Raw genomic sequence first — 27,605 nt, 5'->3', positions numbered from 1 at the left:
TAAGAGAAGGGGAGAAGGAGGAAGCGAAGGGAGGGGGAGGGGTGAAGGAGAGGAAGGGAAGGGAAGGGAGGGGGTAAAAGAGAGGGAAGGGTGGAGGAGGCTTGGGGGGGGGGAAGGGAAGGGAAATAAAGAGAAGGGAAGGGAGGAGGGGGAGGGGGTGTTTTAAGGTCAAGGGAGGAAAGAGGAAGGGAAGGGAGGGGAAAAAGAAGGGAGGAGTGAGAGAGAGAGGGGAAGGGAGGAGGGGGAGGGGGTATTTTAAGGTCAAGGGAGAAAAGAGGAAGGGAAGGGAGGAGGAAAAAGAAGGGAGGGGTGGGAGGGAGAGGGTGAAGTTGGCAACACTTTAATCCGAGTCGTTCATTATTTTTTTACTCTCTCTCTCTCTCTCTCTCTCTCTCTCTCTCTCTCGGCTTACTGAACCCTAAACCAATATGTTCCCGGCTGTTTGTTACCTCAATTTATTATTATTATTATTATTATTATTATTATTATTGAGTGCAGTATTAATTTTGCTGGTGTAGAAGGACTTGTTATTATTAGTATTATTACCGGAAACACATTATTATAAACCATTCAAAATACACATAAACGCATAATACAAATACTTGGAATAATCGATAAAACAAAGAAAGAAAAAGAAAGGAAGAAAAATCATAAAAGTGAGGAACAAGCGCCTAGGAATGGGAGCGGAGGGAGGGGATGGGAGGGGGGAGGAGGAGGAGGGGAAGGTAGGGATGGAAGGGGAAGGGAGGGAAGGCAATGCTCCCTCCCTCTAACCTCCCCCCTCCCTCCCATTACCCCCTCACCACAACAACAAAATATGGCTCCGGCAAAATTGTTTCCCCTCCCCCCCAAAAAAACCTTTGTCTCCGGGTTGAGGGGGAAGGGAGGGAAGGAGGGAGGAAAGAAGAGGAGATGGGGGAAGGGAAGGGAGGAGAGGGGAGGCAGGGGGAGAGGAAGAGAGCTGTTGAAGGGGAAATTTGGGAACAGTTTACAACTTCCTCGGTCTTGTCACAAACAGGGTCACGTGACTAGGGGTGGAGGGAGGAGGAAGGGGGGAGTAGTACAGAGGAGAGGTATGTACAGGAAAAAAAAAAAAGAGGGAGAGGGAGGAAGGAATACAGAAAAAAAGGAGATATTTGTAGAGGAAGAGGGAAGAAGGAATACAGAAAAAAAAGAGAGATCTAGAGAAAACGAGGGAGAGGGAGAGAGAGGGAGAAATACAGAAAAGAGAAGGCATGTAGAGGAAAAGAGGAAGGGAGGAAGGAATACAGAGGAGAGATTTGTAGAGGAAGAGGGAAGAAGGAATGCAGAAAAAATGAAAGGTCGAGAGGAAAAGAGGGAGAGGGAGAGAGAGGGAGGAATACAGAAAAGGAGAGGAAGCATGTAGAGGAAAAGAGGAAGAGAGGGAGGAAAAGAGGAAAGGAGGGAGGAATACAGAAAAGGAGAGGAGGTATGTAGAGGAAAAGAGGAAGGGAGGGAGGAAAAGAGGAAAGGAGGGAGGCATACAGAAAAGGAGAGGAGGTATGTAGAGGAAAAGAGGAAAAGAGGGAGGAAAAGAGGAAGGGAGGGAGGAATACAGAAAAGGAGAGGAGGTATGTAGAGGAAAAGAGGAAGAGAGGGAGGAAAAGAGGAAGGGAGGGAGGCATACAGAAAAGGAGAGGAAAAGAGGGAGGGGGAGAGGCAGGAAGACGGAAGAGAAAGAGAGGGAGGGCTGCTTGAAATGGCGACCAGAGAGAGAGGAGGGTGAGAAAGTGAAAAAAATAGCCATAACAAAAAACTTGGACAACAGGATAACCATGATGCATGTTTATTGTGTGCACGCAACAAACGGATCCTTTTCTCATATAAATAAAAAATAAAAAACATTGCACCGACCTTGCCAGGATTCGAACCTGGAATCTTCTGATCCGTAGTCAGACGCGTTATCCGTTGCGCCACAAGGCCGTGGAAAGAAAGAGTTCATAGATAATATTTATTTCGATGCAAGTACGTCATGCAATAGTTACATTTAGTATGGGTAATAAATGAGATAAATTAGTATATAGTGCTTGAAAATAGAGCAGAACATGACAATTTGACTTGTGAAAAGCTTGTGAATGTTTTAGTACCGATGCAACCTCATCCTCAGCCCGTCACGAGAGGACTACAGTGAGATGCACACACGCCCTACACATTGTTATTGTCATTGGTATTGTTACGGTGTGTTGAGGTATATATAGGCTCTGCGGGGAGGAAAGAAACATTGCAGGTAAGTGGGCTTGGCGACAGCTTCCCACTCAGCCCCCACTCGGTAACAGCCTCTTGTGAATCTTGTTGGCAGAACTGATGATCCCAGCTTCTTACATCTAGGCCTAAGCCACCAAAAAAACAAGATAGCTACCCAATATCAAGTTTACAAGAGGTTTTAGAGAATAAGGAAACGTGATGAATAGTTGTAACCAATATGCCTATGGCCACCAGTTATGCTATAGTTGCCCCGTTATTACAGGCAACTTTACAGAAAACTTGCTTCGTCTATTCATAGAAAACGACACCATACAGACTCAAGGGAAGCCTAACAAAACATTTCAACTATAATGAAGGCGGTGGTTCAAACATCGCCAACATTACTGCGGAGACAAACAAACAAACAAACAAACAAAAAACAGGGCATCATAGGTCGTCGTGACATGAGGCAGCGACTTTTGAAAGCAGTCTAGCGTAATTTTTGGCGACTTTCTGCCAGTCATTTTTTTTTGTTCTATAAGCCACATGACACGTACCTGGCTGAGGACAGCCCATTAATACTGGAAGTGGATTGGGTGTTCTGCCAGCTTCTATATGACAACAAAATGGCTCATGTGGACAAGCAGGAAGTTTATGCCAAAGTTCCCAGGACAAGACAAGACTGACCCGATTTTGTGACACCAGACGACGACGCAGCTCACGGCCACGACGATAGACTCAAAGACTTTGGATAGACTTACGTAATAAGCGACAAAAAGGACACAAAACGAAGAATCGGTTCGTCCAAAAAGAAAAGTCATGAAAAGTCCTCGCTCTCAAATATAATGACAAGTGATCAGCCCACCTTTCCAGTCTCCAGCAAACAAACTGTGAACACGGGGGAAAAAAACAACGGTACAATGAAGCACATCCCAAACCCTGAAGTACTGGTGGACTCGGTGGACTACACACAAAATAAGAGACTGGTAGGCAAATGTGACTCACGGCTGAGTAACACTGAGTGCTTACAGAAATCATCGAAGTGGTCCCAGAACTTTTTTTTTTCATTTGCCTGATGTTACATTGCTAACGCATTCAACATGTGGCTTGTAACACACGAAATGGACCCCACCAAGAAGCTGAAAGTCCGCGAGTTTCAGTACAGCGTAGCCAAACAGCTTCCAGATTATTAGGAACCTACCACCAAAGTCGATGGCTATATTTTTACGCGCTATTTTCCATTGTAAACTGAGCCGGAGGTTGTAGAATGGCAAGACCAAAAAATATTATTTTCCGCTCCAGAAAACGTGCCCACGTCATCGCCATGTGCCGCTAGTCCCATGTTGGCTTGGCTAGTTGGCTAGTTAGGCTCACCATTGTCAATACACCTGGGAGCGATTTTTATGATGATTTTTATCTATATATGCAAGGGGGTATTGAAGGAAGGACCTATTCCTAGAGGGCGTAGTAGTAAAAAGTTTAAGAACCTCTGGCTGAAGATTCACTTCTCGCTTCTCACCTTCCTACGTACTACACCCCCACCCCCTTGAGCGGATGTCGGCGCCGCACAACATGCATATATGTATATCTTGTATATTAGTTGAAACATTATGATTAGCTATTATGTAGTGTTTTGTTTCAAAGAAAAGACAATTTCACGAAGGTTTGACCACATCGCCTAAAAAGAAAAGCAAAGTGCATGAGGTCAGCTGCACTTTTTGCGCATTGTGAGTCACATATTATCTTCCTTCCACTGAGGGCACATGTCACAGCCAGGCATATCATTCATTCCTTGAACAACTCCAATATTAGAGTATTTATAGAATAACACACACACACACACACACACACACACACACACACACACACACACCTATCGACGCTAACTTAGTAATCTATCCCCACTAAACGATAAGCTGTCAGCCTCACCAAATACGTTCTAGGCCCTAGGGCTTTTGGGTGATATTCTGAGACGCTCCCTCCTCTCACAACAAATATTTCCAAATGCCACAAAGGTTATCAGAAAGTTTCCCAGGAGTGTTTTTTTCACGTTCATGGTACAGGAGCTTTGTCATATTACCACCAGGGTCATAAATCTACCCATGGAAATACCCACAACTCCTGCGAAAACCTTATCAAATGTGGGTGTGTGAGCCCTGAGTTTTCCGGTGTGGCGTCTTCTGTGATCCCCGTGTTGTGAGGCATCCAATCCTGATAGCGCATGCGCAGATTCCAGGGCCAATGTTTACTATCAGTGTTGTGTTGATATTGTAGACTGTCTAGGCAAGATGACGGCAAGACAGCATGGTAACTTTTATGAGAGAATGGCCAAATTCCAGGATGAATTAGACCCCGTAATAGACGTACACATAAGGGGTGCAGGTTATCAGATTTATCACATTTACTGACGCACAAGAGGTACAAGAAAGTTATCACACTTACCGACATACAATTAAATTAACGTGTGCAGGTTATCTCATTTATCACATTTACCGACATACAAGGGGTGTAGCAAGGTAAAGAGTATTTAAACTTAACAAGTCGAACCAAGCCTAATATTACCTGCTAACAGAAAGAGGGGGGGAGGTGCTTTATCCCCGGTCGACCCTCTATTATCTTGCTCTAACCGAAACAAACAACACCACAAAACGGCCCCATTATATCTAGTAATACCGTTGTCAAAACATGGAAGATGATGTAAATCTGTATTTACCTTCACGAGCCACGTCTTCCAACAGCATCGCTCCCACCACTCCCAACAAACTCAACAGTCAGTAGCTGTCAACCTGATAATGGATATTGTTTGTTTTGACGTTTGAAAGAGGATGAAGTGTGACTTTCCAACGGCACTTTCGTATCACCAGTTCTTAGTTTATGAATCTCATTTTTGGTCTTTTGTGTTTTATAGTATATTGTAATTCTATTTTGTTACTTTCAAAACAAACTATAAGATAAAGGAAAAACAAGAAATGCATGTATATATAATGAAAACAAATTTTCCCATACTTTCCATTGCATCTCATTCCCCCGGACTTGTCACTAAAATTTATCAAAAGTTTCCCTCTCGTGACAAAGTTCCTAAAGATGGGGGCACTGCAAAGTGTGCCAACAGACATAACACAGCGTATTAAATTTCACTCAGGTGGTCGACACATTTTCTTTTTGATAGATCTCAATGTGCTCTTCAACATTTCTTATACCGTTTCTGTCGCAAATATTCGTTCCTGCAATAATATATTTTTTCCTTCACTAAAAAGTTAGGGGAGGTGAAGCCCCGTATTGGCGATTAATTTTGACTTAATTTGTTAGATATGTTATTGTGATAACTAAAACCCGTTCTGTTGTGCGCAGTGGAGGTGTAGCAGGATAAAAGGGTATGCAGCCGTATGCCATCGGAAAAGGAAGTCATTGCATGTGGGTATTCCCTATCTCAAAACACACGCACGCACGCACGTACACACTCTCCCTCGTGGTGGTGGGCGTAGGTGTCTCTCCTCAGAGAACAACCACGGCAAGGGCCTTGTGCTTGTAGCCTCCTCAAGGCATTCCATTAGTTTATCATAACATCCACGACTGTGTGGTTTACGAAAGGTTAATGTACGTTGTTCTCTAATGCTAAAATACGCGTTAACTATTTATTATCAAAAGTAGGCTATCAATAATTTATTTGGCGAGATAGCCAACTGTTATATTTACTGTTGTTTTATATCGTCCAGCATCCAGTGATAAAATGGCCAGTAATTATAGCAGTAGGTTATGTCGCTTTATACATAAACTATTGATAGCCTACTGAAAAAGATGTCCCCGCAGCTACGCCAAGGAGCAGGAGGGTACAGTTTAACAGTGATTAGTTTCCGGGGCGTCAACGACTCGACGGGCATTAGGAAAAAAGCCATGAATACTACAAAGTTTGAGTACTACTATGAAGATACTCACGGCTGCTCCAGTCCTGCAGCAGCAATGACATAATTCCCAGGCGCCTTACTGAAGCGTCGCGGTCCCGTCCCCTCTGCTGTCCACCACAACACTGAAGCGTTGAATCAATTTTTTTTTTTTTTCCGGCGGGAATCAAGGGTTCTTATATAGTAAAGGTTAAATACTTAATTTTGTTTGGTTTGTTTCCAGCAGACAATGCTTCCTGATTACTACGCAATCAACCTCAAACTTTATTTATGAGGGCTTTTGTTTTATAACCAAGGATTATGATTAATAAGTTGAAACTCTACCATAGGGAGATATTATTTTGCGTTGTAAAAAAAAAAAGTAAATAAAAAATAAATAAATAAATAAATAAATAAAAAATCGAAAGTATTCCATCGTGCCAGTAGCATATATGTGCCTAGCCTATACCTGCATGCTGCCGTGGTGTGTCGCATTAATTTGCTCTAATATCCTAAACACACCAGTGAGTGATGTATGGGTATATGGACGCTAAATGAAAGGAAAAATCGTTCAGTGATATCTCGAGTCGGGATGATGAATGGCTAATCTGAACATAAAAAAAAGTATCTGAATTCTCAACAGACCCAAATAGGTAGGTTATATGGCAGAATTCTACTCATACTTGCACCTAAGACCAAACTATTATTATTATGGCAAGGAAACATATTCTTATGGTAGTGAATACTGGCACTACCCTTTAAAATAATTGCACGCTACTTATATATTACCAACCAGCTATTTGAGTAGTGCAATAGGTTACTCTACTTTATCTTTGCCTTTCTCAAATAACACATAGGAAACAAGCTTCAGGGGGAGGATGCAACCATTTACTGATGACACTAACCCTTTAGTCCTTTTTACATGGTCCAAAGTAAAATTGCTGACAAAGAAACCACAAAAAGCCATGAAATCAGTTACATTCTACTGGGCTACTCTCTTGCCCAATCATTTCTTTATTTAAAACAAGGCTCAAAAAATGACTAAAGCTTAAGCTCATAATCTCTTACTCAAATGAAATGTGAATAAATACAGAACCCAACATTTAGTATATACATATATAAACTGTATAACTAGTTGATTTTTCACCTTACTGTCACATCAAGTGTCACTGTGGTGGAGTGGCTAGCGTTCCTAACTATGAACCTGCGGGCCTGGGTTCAAATCCCGGCCTGGGCAGTTGGCATGCAGCCCACCCAGCTGCTTCTCCTTCCTTTGGGAAAGTTGATAAATGGGTACATTGGGAAGGTAAACTGTGGTGCCCTAGATGTTGCACTGGCCAACCACAGGCTCAAGGGTCAATGGTAGCAAAGCCAAGAGTATGCTGATATCTGTACTTTTAGCTTTACTGTCACTGTACTTGCACTGCCACAGGTATAAGACAAAGTGTGGGTTCATCAAATATTGTGGTTTATTGAAACATGACGTGATCAAGTAGTACTCTAGACACATTTGCCATTGTCTTGAGCTCGTGGGAGAATGTGTCCGAGTTCCCAAGTAGTACCATGCAGAATATGTGCTGTAAACTAATTCATAAGAGGCCAATCACCAGGTAAGTCCGGCAATTTGTAAGAAAGACGAGGATTTTCCAAAGGCGGCTAAATTTGCCTCCAGATGTACAAGGTTTCTGCAGCGCCAATTGTAGAGTATCACCTTATACATTATGCATAAATATATTTTATTCCAGCCGATAAAATCACAGGGAATTCCGTGTCATGGTTTCACTGTGTCTAGACAAGTCTGCTAAAAGGAAGAGACAATAGAGGCACACCAAGACTTGCACAGGTCTTGTACAAAAATGGGCTCCAGTGATATGGTTTCCTGTCCTGTTCAGCAAGTGCACAATAATTTTTTTATAATCTTCCATGTTGCACTTTTTTGTTATACCATCAAGTTCACAGTCTCACAACACATGGAGAACAGTTTGCTCAGCACTCCTCCACACATGCAAGACCCACACTCTTAATCTGCATCTTCATAACAGTTTCCTCAGCACATGTTCATGCTCAGCAGCAGAGGTGCTTCCAGTGTAATCCATGCTGGGATTGCCATGCTTGAGTGGTGCTGGTGGTCAACACACTTAGTACAACTCACCACTTGGATTTTGAGGTAATATATAAAGTCAATATTACATCTGAAGTCCTTCTGAACAGTTCATTATAAAACAGCTTCATACTTTAGAGCAGTTCTCAAGAGCAATTTTCAGGGCCAGCAATATGATACAAATAGTACATCAAAGGTGGCGAAGGCAAATCTGTGCACAAGTTTAATGATACTCCAACTTCCTTCAGAACCATCATTTGTTTACAAAGCTTTTCATTCATACTAGAAGGACCTTTCTTCAACTTTAAAAGATTATTAATTTCTGATAAGCAAGTTTTAGAGGTCAGGATGGCAAGAGCTGCACACGTGTGACGGGTGTGTCCTATCACGCACACAATGTACATACACTATTATGGAAGGAGACACAGTTGGTACAGGAATGTGTGGTAATGTTCTGTTTTCTGTGCTAAACAAACAGTGATGTGTTCTAGAAACAATGATATGCAAGTAGTTTTGCATGTAAACACACTACAAGGTTTTCTGAGTAACTGTAGACTGGTCCTATATATGAAAACTAAATACTAAGTTGACTGTAAACTGCCTTGTACTACATTACTAGCATAAAATGTGACAAAAGTCCTTTCATTTAATATGCATCAATTCTTTAACAGAAAAAAAAAAAATCAAACATTATGCATCTTTCATGTTTTGATTAATGCATTACCATTCTGTCTATTTCAGCATTCTATTACTCCTAATTAGAAATACCAGAATCAAGATAATTTCCAATTACTGTTAGACTCGGTATGTTTGACAGAGAGGTGACTACCACCCTAGACGAGGGAAACACAGCCACACCACGCCTAGGGGTCATGCATGCCTTGTACCTCAACATTACATACTACTGGACCAGAGACATTACTGGTGGATGACTTAATGCACTCTCCTACAGCATCTAGCAGGACAGCTTTATGTACTAACTGTATTGCTTGAGGGAAGAAAACTGGCAGCAACAGCTTATAAATTAGTTTTCAAAGGAAAATAATAATATTACCAACCCCACATCCTTTCATCATGTATTCCTGGAGGTTGCAATGCCTCTATGCTCAATTATAATAAAGCTGTAGGGAGATTTCAAGTATATAAATAAATTATAAATTATTAAAATTAAAAATTTTCTATATTATAGATTTTCTCACTTTAGTTAAATAATCCATCATTTCTCTACTAAATAAACACTTTAATGATAACAGCTAAAGAAGGAGCTTCACAAATGTACAGATCAAAAGATTATTTTCATTATCAATAATGTAGGAAATAGAAATAAAAATCAATGAGAGAAAGAGAGAGAAAGGCAGGCATAGGCCACAGTAGGGGACGAGTCCTAATCAGCCAGGTATGGATGGCTCGCTGCCTGACGCACAGGTCTTCTGAAGTATTAGCAAACTCAAGACAACTTACAACAAATCATGTTTCAAAATTTACAGTTGGTCTCATCATTCAGTCGTTCCATCACAAAAAGAAAAGTAAACAACTACTGACTGTGTGTAGGAAAGCTAGCTAGTAAAAAGAAGTTACTCACATTTCCAAACCAAATCAAGGACACTCCACACAAAGGCAAGCCGGACCCTGTAACGCTGCCACCAACACCAGGATGCTGAACTTATGATGCTCACACACACTGACACACTCACTCTCGCTCCTCTCAGATACACTGGCTACCTTCATTCATAAGCTCCAGACACCCCTTGGCAGACAGGATTTACTCACTGTTAATATATATAGTATTCTTGGCACTTTGCTTGCCTAAGTAAAGGTAAAAGTTTTATATCTTCTGAACTTTAAAAGCAGAAGAGGAGAAGGCAAGAATTTGTTTAGTTCCATCAAGTTTTATCATGACACTGATGTTTTGTGAGAGTCTAACGACGCTGACTGGTCCTCCTGTGGGTCTTGTGAGCTGCCTTCCTCGGGCTTGGGTGAGTCCTGGCCAGTCTGGGTGCCGGCGTCCACAGCACTGGTGCGGGGCTGCAGGGAGCCAGAGCGACTAGCAATGTTCAGCATTTCTCTTAAGCCCTGAGAAGAGGAAATCAATGAAAACAAGGATCATGAAGGTCAAGAGTCATTGGTGCCAAATGAGTCAATTTTCAAGGATAAAATAATTACTATTACCCTGTTTCCTATAAAGGCAGGATTGGTGATTATAAATGAAAACAAAAATTAATCATAGTACTGTGTCTTCAGGCCCAAATAAAGAATCATATAAATATGATGATGCAACTCATTAGTGACTAAGTTAAAAATCACTGACTAAAGTATGAAGAGTGAGGTTGCAACAAGGAGTGGTGACACAGTAGGATGGAAAAAAGAAAAGAATGAGTGGCCAGGAAAGAAGTTGATTTTGGTTTAGCAACAGAATACACACGTGCCGAAGAACCTCTTCTGCTTTACCTTGTTCTCCGTGGCGAGGGCTGTGATGAGCTTCTGCTGCTCGTTACACTCATCATCGCTGAGGGAGGCCGCCTGTCTCATCACTGCCACCATCTCGCTCACCCTCTCAATCTGTGCTGCAAGCTGAGCAAAGAGGAGACATGTGAGCAGGATAAATAATAACAAACACACATTAACAAAGTACTAGCTACATAACAAGGTGGGAAACTCAGTAATGTGACAGGTGGCAGGGCAGGGCATGGCACTACCTTGGCTTGCTCCTGAGTGCTGGGCTGTGTGGGCTGGGCGTTGACAGTCACCAGCTGGGCCACTTGTTGTCGGTACTTGGACATGATCAGCTCCATGACGTTCTGGTGCTCTTCTAATGCTAGACGTAATTCTTTGTTTTCCTGAGGGCATGGAATTAAAATCAAAATGTATGCAATGGTGGGGGAAAAAATCATAGAGATAGAATAATGACTGAAAGGTTTCTAGACTAGTGATGTAAGTCAATTAAACTCATACATGGGGCAAAGATGCTGTCTCTTTTCTTGTTAGTCTAATATAGCAGTAACAGAATGCATGTGTAAAACAAAATGACAGTGGAAAGCCAGTCACTCAAATCAATCAATCAGTCAAGAGGAATATACAATGAGGGGCACACTGCCTCACTCTACCCTATGACATCATTTTTGGAAGTCTCCCAAGCAAGACTTCATCGAGGGCACCTTCCCACCTCAAGCGACCAATGGCAGGATCTATCAACTAGTGCAGCTGTGAGCTTTGTGGGCACCCCCTTGGCTTCCTTCACACAGGATTGTCTCTTACTGATACAACCCCAGTGAGCAGGGTCGACTTAAGGGAAGTGTGCCGCATACGCATGTAGTCGGAGATGGCATTCATGGACGGAGCAATCACCAATTCGACACAAACAGCAGATTTTTAAACACTGTATTAGTATTCATTAACAGTTCCATTTTTAGGAGGGGTTTAGAAGTGTTGGATTTTCACAGTTAAGTCGAAAAATTACAAACTATGTCATAAAAAGTGATATGAAAAATCAAATAAATCAACTAAGTGAGCCTTGAAATACGGGTAAAAAAGACAAATCGGCCAAATTATTGTTGATGCAGACTGATATGACATTAACCCGGTAGCAGCAACGGGCCAAATTTGTGGCTTTACCATGTAGCAGCGACGGGCCAAATTTGTGGCTTTACTGTGTAGCAGCGACGGGCCAAATTTGTGGCTTTACCGTGTAGCAGCAACAAGCCAAATTTGTGGCTTTACTGTGTAGCAGTGACGGGCCAAATTTGTGGCTTTACCGTGTAGCAGACTGGCCGAATTTGTGCCATGATACAAACCCCCCAAAATAGATGATACATAATCTGATCACAAATACTTTGATATGCCGTATTTTACGGCTTACAAGACGCTGCATCTTGGAAGACACACCCTAATATTGGAGAGAAATTTTGAGAAAAAAAAAATTAAGTCATTCTCACACAAGAACAGCTTCACCATATCCATGAATTTATGTAACCTTTTCTTAAAACTATCTATTGTCTCAGCACTCACCACAAGTTTGCTGGAGCACTCACCACAAATGTACAACTAGGCAATTTCAACTACCGTTGGTAAATACACACACACTGAAACAGTGGGTCCCCGACACAAACATTGTGGCATGTAGGCTACTGGTTTGTTTACATTCATCACTCGTCCGATTTTGTCCGTATGGCGATGACATACTAGTTGGTGGTTAGTAAATATACTATACATCTTTCATTGTCCAAGGGTGGTTTTATTTCCATAAAAGCGCATAGGAGACAACACATCAACACAGCAGATCCAAAGGCTTGCTGGTCTATGGAAATAAGCCACCTGTACCATCAAGATCAAGAGGCTCCCGCCGCTACCAGCCGCACAATAAACAACAGACGTTTGGGTCACGTTTGGGCTTGTGGCTTGGCTCCAGGAAGGTTTATGGTATTGGAAATACTTGTAACAAGTAAGTACTGAGGTATATAAAAGGCTGAATTAAATAGTTACTTAAGTTAACCTCATAATGTAATGACAACATACAAATCCACGTCCCTATCGGTCGAGCCAATACGGTGACCGTCCAAGCTCACTTGAGCCTGGACGTTGCTGCCACAATACAACATTCCTCTTGGAAGACGCACAAGTATTTTTCATGGTATTTTTTAGGAAAAAAAGTGCGTCTTGTAAGCTGAAAAATACGGTATATTATGAAATGGTTTGTGAGAGGGGTGATTTTTTCTCATTTTTCTCGCTTGGTGGGCCCATTAAAAAACATGATACCCGCTGCTACCGGGTTAAAAACTCAGGCACAAGTCATTCTAGTGACACTCCATGATTCTGCGAGGGCACTTACTGTGGAACCAGAATAAGGATGAAGTAGGACAACATGGAAAATAGAGACAAGGCCTAGGAGGAGAAGGATGGCAGGGAGAGGAAGAGGGCAAGAAAGAAGTGATGGAGGAGACAAAGGCATTTTGAACACACACACACACACACACACACACACCTGCTGTAACTGTCATATGAGTTTCAATAAGGATGAAGAAGGAGGATCACAAGGAACAAAAAGACAAGGCCTAAGAGGAGCAGGATGGCAGAGACTGGAAGAGAGCAAGGGGTAAGGGGTGATGGAGGAGACGAAGGCATACTGAACACACACACACACACACCTGCTGTAGCTGTCGAATGTGTTTGTTCTCTTGCTGGATGGAGTGGATGAGGGCGCTGCGTGGCCGGTTGTTGGCTGCCTCGTTCAGTTCATTCATCTCCTCGCAGTACTGTGGGGACGTAGGAACAGTAACTAAACAATACTATACTACTAAACACTACATGGTATAAAGAAATATATAAAATAGTACTACTACAACTGCTACATAAGATGATGGCAAAGACGGCTGGATACCTTAAACACCACAGTGTGCTTTCGCTTGGTGCGATGATGGTGATGGTGATGGTGGTGGTTGTGGTGGTTGTGGTGGTGGTGAGAGGATGAAGAGGAGGAGGTGGAGTGCTTGGGAGGCATGGAAGTGGATGTTGTGGAGGGAGGGACTTTGTTGAAGGAGGAGGAGGAGGAGGAGGAGGAGGAGGAGGACGGGGTGGAAGGCAGTGCCAGAGCCTCAGCCCCTCCAGCACCCCCACCTCCACTGCTGGCATGGGAGGGGCTTCCTGCACCCCCTCGCATGCTGCCTTCTCTCTCTGCTCACTTTGCTTTGCTCCGCTTCTCTTCCGCAACACAAAGACAATAACGGTGTCACTTTTTTTCTCCTTCTCTATTTTCTACACACGACCGCATCAAATGTTTCTTCTTCTTTGTGTCTCTGACGACAACACTGCACTTTTGGGTGTGTCGCTTCTTGCTTCTTTCATTGTGGGTAACACTTACTTAGTAGTGAACACTGCAAAACGTAAGTAGCTGATGATTGGTTTGTACTGGTTTGCTTGTATATACCCATTCTGTGCATGTGTGTGTGTGTGTGCTAAAGTGCAATGTTTAAGATAGATAGATAGAGAGAAAGCATGTGAACAAGAATAACGATATGACAAAAACATGAGTAAACTAGGAGGAAACAGGATGAACAAGGAGAAAAAAAACAAAAAAAACAAAAACAAAAAAAAACGTGAGTCCACAACCTCATTTTGCAAGAAGGTAGGTAGGAAGTGATTCAAGGGAGAGGAGACAGAGAAGAGAGAGAAAGTCAGACACAGTTGAGTCAGTCAGTCATCAGAGGGGAAACAAGTGAAAGTTGTTGCCACACCCAAGACAACCTCAACCACCACCAATCTTCACCAACACCGCCACGGACTGTCACCTCCCTAACCCCCTTTCCCCCAAACTCTCAATCTTTCCCTCCTCTCCCTTCACACTCTACCTCCACTGCTGACTCACCCCACATAGCCCCCCTTTCTTTCCCTCATTCCCATCACCACTCTTTTCCACTACTGCCAAAGACTGTCACCTTCCTATGCCCCTTCCCCTACACCTCAATCTCTCCCCACTCTTCACACTCTACCTCTACTGTTGATGCACCCACATAACCCCCCTTTCTTTCCCTCACCCCCATCACCACTCTTTCCCATATGCATGAGCTGTCATCACCACTACCGCCAAAGACTGTCACCTTCCTATGCCCCTTCCCCTACACCTCAATCTCTCCTCTCTCTTCACATCCTACCACCTCTGTTGATGCACCCACATAATCCCCCTATCTTTCCTTCATTCCCATCATCATTCTTTCTCATCTGCATGAACTGTCATCAACACCATAAGCTTCCCCATACTATAATCATGTCACACTATCAGCCAATTCAAACTTTTCTTGCCAAACATTCTTTTTTGCCCCAACACCTACATACAGTGCATCATCTTTGCCATAATTCATCTCCTCTTACCCAATGCTATGATTTAATCCCAAACTCCCACCTCCAGTCCCATCCAGTTCCCTTCTTCCTTTTCTGGCTTGTTACATGGCTCCTCCCACACCGCTCCTCCACAACCACCATGCAGTGAGCTCCTCCTCCCCTGCATCACCCCAACTCCATACCCAAAGGTTACTTGTCCCTAAAATGTACCCTCTACCCCTCCCCTTGTCATCTTGATTATCCACATTCGGTGATGATAAAGATGGTAGATCCCTAATATGAAGATTGGGGATGATAATGATAATGATAATAAGAATAATTAATGATAATTACAAACATGATAACCGTAACAATAAGAAAAGAAAAAGACTACAGTGAACAAATAAAAAATAGAAGAAAATGAAAAAGAAAAGAATGGAAGGAGAGTTCGAAATAAGGAGAATAAAAAAATAAAAATAAATAAAAACATGACGACCTTGGTTTGACCCTCCGGCACACTATCCAAGCCACATTTGGTGACCAATTACCTCCCTCCTTCCCTCTCCCTGTGCACCCACTACTAAGTGTACTTGCTCACACCCGTCACGCCATCTTCAAATCACGTAAATAGAAGAATGAGAAAAAAAGTAACGGGGGAGATGATAACGAAAAAAGACATGAATAGTGTGAATAAGAGTTAAATGAGTTTCCCCTTTAATGCGGAGCTTGTATGAAGGTTTATAGTGAAAGATGATTAGAAGACATGAAAAGCAGTGTGTATAAAAGTTAAATGAGAAAGTTTCCCCTTTGATGCGATGCTTGTATGAAGGTTTGCAGTGAAAGTTGAGCACACAGCGACTGTTTCCAAGCGTCCGTCCTCTCGTCCGTGGGCGGGTGTTATAGCGGGACAGTGCTGGGTGGGCAGGTTGGTGACCGGCTGACTTGGGCGAACCCGCTCACCTTGACACAGCCCGAGGAGGGACGGGAAGGCAGCGGGGCGGAAGACTCCCTCCTTTACAATAAAAGCAAGGAAAAAGAACAAGAGGAAGAAGAAAAAGAACAAGAAGAGAAACAGAAGGAGGTGGAGTTAGAAGAAGAGGAGAAGAGGAGGGCGTAAGCGAACCACCCACTTCCAACACCTTCACAACAGCGGCCGGACACGCACAGGCACACTCGGTCATGCTGGCGAGCTCACTGCTTTCCCCGCCGGTTACGCAGGCATCATGAAGGCTGCCTCACCGCACCGGCTTCTCGTCCTCGGTCCAGCCAAGGCTATCGCACGCCATCATTTTTGCTGCACGAGAGAGAACCAGCCTGTACGCGGATCTTACTCCCCCGCCCGCCTGCGCCGTCCACCAAGGTGAGGTGTGCAGGTGGCGTGGCGTGGCGCGGCGCGAGGCTGCGTCACGGCGCACGCTGCGTGATGACAGCTTCCAGACGCGGCACGAGGGACGCCCACACTCCCGACAGGCAACGCAGGTTCCAGCTGAGGGACCTGCGCGTGCCACATCTCGTCCCTGGGGTGCAAGAAGCCTGTACCGGGCACCAGGACACAAGTCGCCGTACCGCTACGGGAACCGTTTTTCAGGCCGTGGGCGAGGCTTGGGAGGTGCAGGTGTGGCGGGGATGCGCGTGTGCAGCAGCAGCGAGCAGCCCTCACACCTGCTCTCCGCCACGACTCAAGCCACACTGACTTCTTATGGTCGACCAGTATGCAAGTGTGCCATCAGTGGCCAGAGTGGCCAGGTAGCCGATATTTCTTTTTTGTGTAAACCTTGAGCCTGAGTCGTAGGTGGCCCTGAGCAGGCCAGGGACTTGGTCAGTCCCTGGGGCTGTAGGGGCAGCGGGGAAGGGGCAGGAGGGCGTGGTCGCTACTCGTGCCCTCCTCCCTCCACACACCTCAGTAACTCGATCACACACCATCCATATTTGCAGTGTGCAGTGTATACCGGTAGGAATGATGATGATGATGATTATATTATTATTATCCTTCTTAATTTTCTTTTTATAATTATGCATGTGTCAGGTGCTAGGATGGGGGCTACACACACACACACACACTTGGACTGCGTATTCTGGGCGGGCGAGAAGAAAAGTAAGGGGGGGTCAAGAACTACGAAGGGCGAACCGACTTGACGCAAGGACTTATAAAAGGGAAACATTGAACGACGTCAAGGGCACTTTAAGCTTCCGTTGCCCTGGTTACTTCTATGGGTTCCAGGCGGAGCAGGGCGGGGCGGGGCGCAGGGGGGCTGTAACGGTCAGGCATAGACACCCACGTGGCCATCATAAGGATGTTGTAAGTAGTGACGTCACGCAACATTCCTGCCTGTGCATGACCTTCCTGTCCACCGGCTTGTGTATTGTACGTGTATTCAGAGAGGCTGCAGGAATAACACGACCAGGAAGTGAGCGCTCTAAGCCTTGCAGTGTATGTACATGTGTGTGTGTGTACGGCTTCCTGAGCAACAACACACGTGAACACTTGTCCCACACGCTGGCTATACAGTGGCGTTGCTGGTATGATAGATATGTTGGTGTTGCTGCGAGTTTTATTGCAGTGGTGATGATGGTGACTCGCTCTCCATTCCATTACGTACGCCTTTTCGTGCATACATAAGGAAAAACCAGCCTTACAATAGCAGTAGTAATATGAGTATGTGACCTTCCATGCAACAAGTTACTAATGTTCTACGGCAGAGTCGTGTTCGGTCAAGCAATACTTTCGTGGGTTCGAGACTATCATATATTTTTTTCTATAGTGATAAGTAAGAAACTGCAACGCTCGTAATGTATGTAATATCTAGGGTGATTTGCATGAATATGGATGTAGGAGGAAGATGAATGAATATAAACTAAGATGCTCTCTCTCTCTCTCTCTCTCTCTCGTTAGTTATTTCCTTTCATTTGTCCTTTTATTTTATTTTTCCTTTGAATCTTACTAGCAACGTTTTCCTCCCTCTACTCTTCCATTTCCTCTCTTCTCTTTCTCCTCTTGTCACTCATCCAAATAATCCAATCCAAAAATTCTCTCTCTCTCTCGTTAGTTATTTTCTTTGCTTCGTCCTTTCATAGAGTTTTTTCCTTTCCTTTGCGTCTTCCCAACAACTTTTTCTTCCTTCTTCTCTTCCATTCCCTCCCTTCTCTTCTTCTGTCACTCAACCAAAGCTCTAATCCAATAATCTCTCTCTCTCTCTCGTTATTTCCTTTACTTCGTTATTTCAATGCGTTTTTTTTTCTCCTTTGCATCTTCCTAATAACCTTTTCTTCCCTCTTCTCTTCCATTTCCCCCTCTTTCTCCTCTTATGTCACTCATCCAAAGCACAATCCAATAATCTCTCTCTCTCTCTCTCTCTCTCTGATGTCATTATTGCACTATTCTTCGCCACAACAATGAAGTGCACGTTACACACATCCTCATGCACCACCACCACCATTGTGTTTGATGGGGGTGTCGATGGGTCATATTCTTAAACATGTCAGCGCCCAAGCATACATGTTAGACAAGGTTTTTGTAGGAGTTTTGGGCATTTCCAGGAGTGGTTTAATGACTCTGGTGGTAGTTTAGCCCAAGGATGAGAGACATATTCTCATCCTTGGTTTGACCCTACTTCTGAACAATGAACCTAAATTAACATGTATTAGAAACTGAATGTATTTTTTCTGCCTTTGGAAATAGTTGATGCGAGAGGCGGAAGTGTGTGAGAATAGAAACCCATATCTATAAGTAAAAGGCACGCCCAGCCCATATTTTTCTTCTAATTTTCTGCATTTTCGGCTGCTGTTGGTAATAAATCCTTCACACATATGTACCATCTTGCAATTTGATGATAATACTAATAGCAGTCCTGGGTTCAAGTATAAATGTTTGTACTTGTCAAATATCACAAATCAAGTACAAGTTATCAAATTTCTAGTTGGACTCAAGAACTGTGCTAATACAGTACTATTGTAATATACTTGAAGTAATTACAATTACTTTTCAGTTATTTTACTATAAGCACTGATCTTTTTCAGAATCCACTTAATATTTAACATCTGAATGCTGTATATCTGATCCACTCTAAGGAGACACCCACCAATATAATCATCATGTATTAGACCATTAAATTTTGCAACTTTGTCAATCCTTTGCCTGTCACCACTCCTACTTTGTTCACCACTCATCACATGTTCATTGCGGGTGTGCACAATATCACTCTCTGAATCACACTACAAGTCTAATGATGAGCTAGAATCTACTTAACTACACATTTACCAAGTGTCGTGAAACACACGAGAAACTGACCTGGCCTACTATTTTTCTTTTTACAGCAAAGGAAGCAGCTCAAGGAGTAGGATAAAAACAAAACAAAAAAGCCCCCTAGGCACTGCTCCAGTTAAAGAAAACAGGAAAGAGTGCCCAGAAGCTGTCAGTTTCAGATGGAGAGGTGTACTGATACTGCCACTACTACTACTGCTATGATCAAGAGAATGATTTAGTTTGGCCTAGAAAGCTCACTGGTATGTGGTGGATTTGAACTGGTGAGACAATTACTCCCTACTTTCTTCCCTCACTCACCTCCTTCATGCTCTCCACCTGCTTGAACATGCCCTGTGCCTGGGACAGCAGCGAGTCTGCGGAGGAGTCATGGTCACGCAGACGGGTGGCCAACTTGCGGGCATCAGTCAGCACCTGCTGTAAAACCGACATCTTGTCTGTGGGAGACACAAACACACCTTATTAATGCTGGCCTGGACCTTAAACCCTGCACAATAATTTCCCAAGAAAGACATGTACCTTCATTATCTTAATCACCATTATCATTGATTAAAAATAATAATTACTTATGAAACATTGTGATAAATACTCTTCCATTTCATACTACTTGAAGAAAAGTTCTGCTTTTGGCATTGAGATAAAACATTGTTTTTTCCACCATGCTATTGTACTTAAAAATGCATGAAATTTAGAAAATAAATTCCATCACCTCTTTTGTCCCTGGGATGTGAAATCTATCATAAGTCATGAGCTTTTAAGGCTGTGAATCCCAGTAAAGTCATGCCACTGTTTCTCAAGTCTGTGGTCAGTGTGGTCAGTGTGTAAAGAATCTTATCAGGAATTTTATAAGGGCTCAGACTTTGGTGAAATTCTTAATGCAATTTTTTAACATCAAACTATGGACTGAAAGTCTAAGCTGAATGAGTATTCACTATTGCAGTACCCAAAAAGAAAGATACCAAGTAATAATATAAGCTGAGATGCAACTGGGTCTTGGATTTAATAACTAGAATCTTTAGACCAGTGGCAACTATATGCAATCCATTCCAGCGTGTCAAAAATAACGTTCTCTGAGGCAACAGCTTCGTTCCTTTACCTCTTACCTTTTGTTGTGACAGCATGAAGTATATAGCAGTGTTAATATTCTACTTGTAATCATCAATCTTTACTATATAATAATGTGTTGATGACAAAGGTGCACATGTATTTGACTGCATTATTCATTTTTGTAAGATAGAATGTCTTATTACCGAGGAAGTAAATTATGAATTTACAGAGTACTACACAAATGTGATGACTCGGTGAGTTAGGTTAGCTTAAGGTAATCTTCAGACATATGATTGGCTGCAATCTTAGTAAAGTCACTATTGAAAGAGTTGACTTTATTAGGTGGGACGCCCCATTGTCGAGGAAGCATATATGAATTTACTGAGTACACATATATGATAACTGTTTGGGTAAGAGTTAGGAAAGGTTAAGGGCATCTTCAAACACATGACAGGATGTAACTTACAGTAAATGTCAATAAAACAGAGCACACTTTGTTAGATAGAATGTCTCATTAATGAGTAAGCATATGTGAATGCACTGAGTATACCAATGTGACTGGGTTATTGTTAGGCTAAGTTAAGAGTATCATCAAACACGTGACAGGCAGCAACTTGAAATAAAAGTTAATGATAATAGAGCTCATTTTGTTTGATGAGAAGTCTCATTACTGAGGAAGCATATATGAATTTACTGAGTTTGCAAATATGCTGAACTGGTAGTAGTTATCATATGATAAAGTATACCTATACTATGTATGTTTTTCGGGTCACCGAAGCACCTCCTTGGTGTAAAGGTTTGCATGCCTAGCAACAAATTCGCAGACCCATTTTTGAATCTCACACTGGGCAGTCGGCATGTAGTCCACCCAGCTGTTCATCCTCCCTTTTGGACTGATGAGCAAATGGGTACCTGGGGAAACCTGGGGAGGTAGCGTGGTAACTTGGATGCCACACGTGCCTTGTGTCCCGGGTTAAGGAGTTCTCACCCATCACAGGCTAAAGGGACACTGACAGAGATGAGCACAGTGGAGACACATCTACACCATATGCTCCCAAATTTACCTTCTCAGGTAAGGTAAAAGACTCAATTTTGTATGTCCTTTGTGTCAGGGTTGTGGTGAAGCCTTGGGACACCAGCGAAACTGAATGGGACAGCTAGCAAAACATCCCTCTATGGGAAAATGGTAGGTGTTCCCCATCAGATGGACTACATGCAAGAAATTGGGTCTGCTGTAGGTTCCTGGAATATCATATGTCAGGACCCATCTTCACAGTAGTATGATTTCACTGCTAGCTGATCCATCCCCAGGTGACAGACTGGGGAGGTTTCAAACAGATGTAAGGTTCCATCTTAGGATGGCACAGACCATGAGACCCCTCATGGATGTATGTATGGGGCTTCACTGAACAAAATGAATTAGTTGGCATCCAAAACAAAACCAACTCAAAAAACGTGGAATAACCATCCTGGCGACTGAAGTAAAACATTGCATTTGAAGCGCAAGAGTATGAAAGTTAAATAGCAGGTCTCTCTCATGATCACTACCCTGGGGGACTATACAGAGTGAATAAGACATCAGATATAGACAGAACATTTTGATTTTAGTAAAAGTATTAGCTAGAACAGTATCACAGACAGAGAGGTAGATGAGTGAAACTGATTCAACAGCCATGCTGTAAGTCTAATAATTGAAACTTTCAAGAGGAAGATGGATAAGCATATAGATTAGGATGATAAATAGTAAGTGACAGGTTTACAGGAGCTGCCTTATGTAGGCCAACTGGCCTTTTGTTGGCTCCTGATGCTCTTGTGTTCTTATATGCCAGTTGCATGCTGCCTTGGTGCTCTGCTCCATCTCCTTGGTCTTTGAGTCTGTGGTGGACAAGAATGTCTTATACTCAGGAACACAAATTTGAACTGAACCTCAGGAATATATAGGAAGATAAGTGTTCCAAATGCTTTAACACAAAGGCTTTTAGCTTGTTCTTTGTAGCACTGTTGGAGGCAGGTGTGATGCAGTGGTGACATAACATGGGATGAATACAATTTGTTGGTAGATTCTATGATTAGCTGAAGCCATTGTTTTTAACAACAGGTCTCAGTTAGTTTTACTTATAAACTAAAAAAAATAAGCACAAATATAAGATTAGCAAATGAATATGCATACAGTAGTGATTAAAATAATAAAATAATAAATGTTGAAAGGTACTATTGCTGTGATCAAACATATATTAATCCTGAGAGTGCTCTGTAATGTAGTGGTTAGCAAGCTTGGCTCACACTCAAAAGGTCTTGGGTTCAGTCCCTGGACAGAGTGATGACAGAGGTGGTTGGTCTTGTAGTAATACTCTTGCCCTTTACCTAGCAGTTCTTAGCTACTGAGTGTAAGCTGGGTGTGGTGAGCTCACCCTGTCTTATACATCTTCCATCACAGCACTCACTTGTGGTGCCAGTGTGAGGAGGATCAGGTCAAACCACTCGTGTGTTTATGTGCAAAATGTCTTGCTTCTTCTTGTGTCCATGCCATTACACTAGGGCTTTAAACATTATTCTTAAAATGATTTAGGCTGTGTATTTCAGGAACTCAAATAAAAGTTTATAAAACCAGGGATGCAGCTCAAATTCCACCCCCCCCACCAAACGAAGTTTTCTTCTTCTGAAAGAAAACTGCCATGAATTTAGACTGTTTGTTTACTAGAGTGCAATAGAAGCTTAGCAAAAATCCAATAGACTTACTGAAAACTTTCTGCCACCCTTATGTTTATTCCTTAAGGATGGTAACATATTGCCACTGGAATGAAAAGTTAGCATCATAAAATAGTAACCTATCTCTGCATAATTAGTTAATCAAATCTCAGAAATGATGATTTTGTGATGGAAATGGTTATTGGTGATGTTTAACAGATTAAAATAAATCAGAAAAAAGTAACACCAACCACTGGCATTGGATCTAATTATGGAGTAAATACCGACATTCCAGTGTCATCATGCAGAAAGAGTGATCAACATGGCATACTGCTTTTCTTAATTCTTGCAAATATACACTCTTGAGGAGTTCACGCCTGGCAAGTCAACAACTGACTGTACCCTAGCGCTTCGCGTACTGGTGGAGCACTGACGTGAGTTTCAACAGGGGATGCTTGCAGCCTACGTTAATCTCAAGTGTTTGGTTCAACGAATCGCAAGGCACTCTGGGATCTCTTGTGACTCCTCAGGATTCCAAGGACTGTTGGTTTATTGACTGGCCTGTACTCTGGAAATGAGAGTGCTGTGGAAAGTGTGAGGTGGGCATGTCCCTGTTCTTTCCTTGAGACATGGACACTGAATAGTGACTTGGAGAGGCAGATTGATGCCTCTGGTAATAAGCGTCTATGCAGAATCACAGAACATTACCAGAATGACTGTCAAACCGAAGACAACTACGTGAAATTGAATCAAGGCCTACCTTGACCTACATAGTCTGTAAACACCAACTCTGGCTTTACAGGCATGTGGCATGCTACCCAGAAGCTGACCCTGCTCACTGGGTTGTTTATGTAAGAGACAACCTCAAGTGGAGGAGGTCAAGGAGACACCCACAGAATTCATGGCTTGAGGAAGTTGATAGATCCTGCTATGCGGTACTTGGGATGGAGACTTGCCTGGAAGAACCCTTGGGTTTGGTGTCTACGGTGGGCAAGGTGATGCCCCCCAAGGCATAAGGCCCCACTGATTAATGAATTTGAGTTTGTTTGGGTCTTTTTTATGATTAATTTATTTGAGTTATGTTTGGGTCGTTTTCATGATTAACTTATTATTTTTGAATGGCTAGGTACGCAAGTTATAATGCTTTGATATTTTCTGTAAACTCGCCCAACTGTAAAGCAAGTAAAGAAAAAGTAAAGTTGGGGCATATGCTATAGCTTAGGGGAGGTGGTAGCTGAACAGATAGGGAGACTGCCCCGCATTCAGGAGGACGCGAGTTCAATCCCCGACCGGTGCCACCAAGCTGGGATTTTTCAGCCGCCTCCGAGTGGGTCAAAACTACCCACATGCTGTCCAGAAGACCACCTATCAACCTGGACTCTAGATTCTAGGATTAAAGATGAGCTCCGGGAGGGCAGCATGAGCCAATGCAAGATGGCGCCACTATAAACACTCGCGTGCGCCAGAACAGGCTGGGCCGACCATCAGGCCCCACCGGGAAGAAGCCTTGGACCGACCATCAAGAACCCATTACCCCAGGACAGAGGGCCATGGTAATATCTAGGTTAACATAGTTTACCTACATCAGATACCCATTTATTGGCAGCCTGAATTGGAGGAAGACCAGCTAAGTGAGTCGCACGTTGACTGACATAACACCCAGACCCTGAAACAATCACAACCCAACCACCACGCCCAGCACCCTTCCCCATAGACACCACCCCAACCAGTTCCCCGATAGCCCCATACAGCACCGCCAACACAGCAAGCCCTACCCCCATATGTCTGTATTTAGTGCTTGATCAGGGATAGTTTTCTCTGTGCATGCATTTAAAATGTTATGATAGCAAGTAATAGGACTGCACAGAACACTAAACTACCTCCATTTGAAAAACCATCAAATAATGCAAGAAAAAATTGGGGTATTATTTAGCAGACTTGAGCGGCCTATATTCAAGAAGCAGTCAATCTCTGAGAGTAAAGGCCTTTTATCTGGAATTATTTAGTGTGCAGGCGGGGAGGCCAAACTGAGCTGTGCAGCACCATGGTCACGTCCTTGGCCTACACCTGGGCCCAAATTCTCAATCACTTCAGGACTTACACACCTGCATCTGATAAGGCTGTCTTGGAGGTTGTTGTGGGTATTTCCAAGGGCAGTTTTATGAGCCTAGCAATAGTCTGACAAGGCCTTTGCACCATGAATGTGGAAAGCACTTATGAGAACCTGACTAATTTCCTTCGTAGCCTTTGGAAATAGTTGTGGTGAGAGTTGAAAGCACCTGAGAATATGGGTCCTGGCCTGTGTTTGTGCCTGGGGGTTCAGGAGGCACCCAGGGCAAGGGGGGCAGGCGGGGTGGGTCACTGCTTACAACTTGAGCCTGATTTTTGAAACGACGTATTCTTCTTCATCTTTATGTATCAAGATGCCTCTCCACCCGAATTGACCTCTCTTTTGCCCACTCTTTACTTTTGTCTATTATGGGAGAGGTGAGGAGCGGGCTTTTTTCTCTACACTCTTTTTGTTGCCCTTGAGCTGCCTCCTTTGATGTAAAAAAAAAAAAATAAATAAATAAATAAATAAAAAAAAAATAATAGTGTGGGTGATTTGTCTTTTTCTGACCTGCTTTTCAAGGTGTGGTTAGTTGGTTTAGTCGATTCTTTCACAGCACTTTTTACGACTGAGCGAAAAATGTCAACTACACTCTGGAAACCCAACACTTCTGGCTAGATCGTCCCAAAAATGGAAGTGAAAACCCAAACTAGCCACAAAATAGTTAATAAATACTAACACGACTATGATATTTGGAAGCGACGAGATGACGAAATCCAGTGTTCCTAAGGCTCGGGGCACCCTTCACACCAGAGAAATACCAGAGGAAGGAAGGAAGGAAGGAAGGGAAAGAAGAGAGAAGCACAGCAGAGGAAGGAGAGAAGATAGAGAGGTGGACAAAGAATATAGAAAAGGATTAAAGAGTGTGAAAACTAACAATACCAGTGGAATATTATCTGTTATTTCTCATCATCACTTTTAGATGCCGTATATGTTTGACGTGCCGGTAAAACTAGAGTAACACAAAAGTATGTGATGGGTTGGAAAGCCTAGTAATGCCGTGGGAGCAGTATTGGAGGTGCGTAGTGATTCTCCATATTTACCATGAAAACTTGAAGGAGAAAGAAATGTGGCTATACCAGAGAATTACAAGGACATAAACGAAAGCTGGTAGAGAGATAAACGGAAAGGGAAAATAGAAAATAGAAAAGAATAGAAATATAAAATAGAAAAACAAAACTTGAAAAGGAGAAAGAAATGTGGCTATACCAGAGAATTACAAGGACATAAACGAAAGCTGGTAGAGAGATAAACGGAAAGGGAAAATAGAAAATAGAAAAGAATAGAAATATAAAATAGAAAAACAAAACTTGAAAGGGAGAAAGAAATGTGGCTATACCAGAGAATTACAAGGACATAAACGGAAAGGGAAAATAGAAAATAGAAAAGAAGAGAAATAGAAAATAGAAAAACAAAACTTGAAAGGGAGAAAGAAATGTGGCTATACCAGAGAATTACAAGGACATAAACGGAAAGGGAAAATAGAAAATAGAAAATAGAAATAGAAAATAAAAAAACAAAACTTGAAAGGGAGAAATGGTAGAGAGATAAACGGAAGGAGAAAATAGAAAAGAATAGAAATAGAAAAACAAAACTTGAAAGGGAGAAAGAAATGTTGCTATACCAGAGACTTCCAAGGACATACACGAAAGCTGGTAGAGAGATAAACGGAAGGAGAAAACAGAAAAAGATTAAATAACATGCCTGGGACCCTGGGATAAGCGCTGCCCCAGGGGAGGAGGTGCTCTTAAGGGGGGCGGCCTCCCCTACCACGGGCCGCTGCAGGAGTGAGGTTCAGGGACACACACACGGGCCACAGCACACCTACCATACATCTGGAGGTGGTTATGGCGCGGGGCGGGGAAGTGTCATGCCACCATACGCCAAAATACAGGGGAGTCCACGCAAGATGTCTGCTGCGGCCTCTTCTTCTTCCTCTTCTTCCCCCTCCTCGCCGCCACAACAAAGCAGGGACGTGCCAACTTGCCAAGCCTATATTCGTCTGCTTTACCTCACACGCCTGAAAATAAACCACTGTTACTATTAAAGTTAGCTTAGACTATTGACCTGTTTTATACGAGAAGTCAATTGATTCTAAGCTAAGCACTACCTTAAAAACGCACGGATTTAAGGGTAGCCTAAAGTATTTGTGCCTCCGTGCTGACCCCCTGCCTGGGCAAACTCTTTCGCCTCTGCCTTTCAACATCTACCTTTACTTCCTGCTGGAAGTACGCCTTCATACAGCCTGTGCCTAAGAAGGGTGACCGATCCAATCCCTCAAACTACCGCCCTATAGCTTTACTTTCCTGCCTATCTAAAGCTTTTGAATCAATCCTTAACCGGAAGATTCAGAAGCACCACTTCTGACCTATCTGATCGCCAGTATGGGTTCCACAAGGGGCGTTCTACTGGCGTTTCGGTGAAACTTTCTCAGTTGCCCTAGACATATCGAAAGCTTTCGATAGAGTCTGGCACAAGTCTTTGCTTTCTAAACTGCCCTCT

At 42.9% G+C, this 27,605-nt stretch overlaps 2 protein-coding genes and 1 non-coding gene across 8 annotated transcripts in view; all 3 read right to left on the bottom strand.

Annotated features, from left to right (window-relative positions):
- Positions 1-6,203, bottom strand: part of LOC127004116 (trithorax group protein osa-like) — a 278,016-nt gene extending 271,813 nt beyond the window's left edge. Inside the window, exon 1 of the mRNA XM_050871498.1 lies at positions 6,142-6,203. The gene's annotated coding sequence lies outside the window, so the exon portion shown is untranslated. The remainder of the gene's footprint in view (positions 1-6,141) is intronic.
- Positions 1,872-1,944, bottom strand: Trnar-acg (transfer RNA arginine (anticodon ACG)). Its single transcript has one exon. It is a non-coding gene; the product is annotated as a tRNA-Arg (tRNA).
- Positions 6,204-7,537: 1,334 nt separating the features above from the next.
- LOC127004115 (FGFR1 oncogene partner 2 homolog) lies at positions 7,538-27,114 on the bottom strand. Of its 6 annotated transcripts, XM_050871492.1 has the most exons (7): positions 26,932-27,114; positions 22,094-22,180; positions 19,559-19,695; positions 13,329-13,436; positions 10,884-11,024; positions 10,636-10,758; positions 7,538-10,260 (listed from the first exon to the last, which is right to left on the bottom strand). In XM_050871492.1, the coding sequence occupies exons 1-7, from the start codon at positions 26,936-26,938 to the stop codon at positions 10,081-10,083; spliced, it is 783 nt and encodes a 260-aa protein (XP_050727449.1). In that variant the 5' UTR covers positions 26,939-27,114; the 3' UTR covers positions 7,538-10,080. The 6 variants fall into 6 exon arrangements, with proteins under 6 accessions (XP_050727449.1, XP_050727451.1, XP_050727450.1 ...); XM_050871494.1 differs by lacking the exon at positions 22,094-22,180 and having other exon boundaries at positions 26,808-27,109; XM_050871493.1 differs by lacking the exon at positions 22,094-22,180 and having other exon boundaries at positions 26,932-27,104.
- Positions 27,115-27,605: the final 491 nt, after the last annotated feature.

This window comes from Eriocheir sinensis, chromosome 27 (assembly GCF_024679095.1).
Source record: "Eriocheir sinensis breed Jianghai 21 chromosome 27, ASM2467909v1, whole genome shotgun sequence".
In the NCBI taxonomy this organism is placed as follows: Eukaryota; Metazoa; Arthropoda; class Malacostraca; order Decapoda; family Varunidae; genus Eriocheir; species Eriocheir sinensis.
The sequence above is the reverse complement of the archived record's forward strand: the minus strand, read 5'-3'. Positions and strand labels throughout refer to the sequence as shown.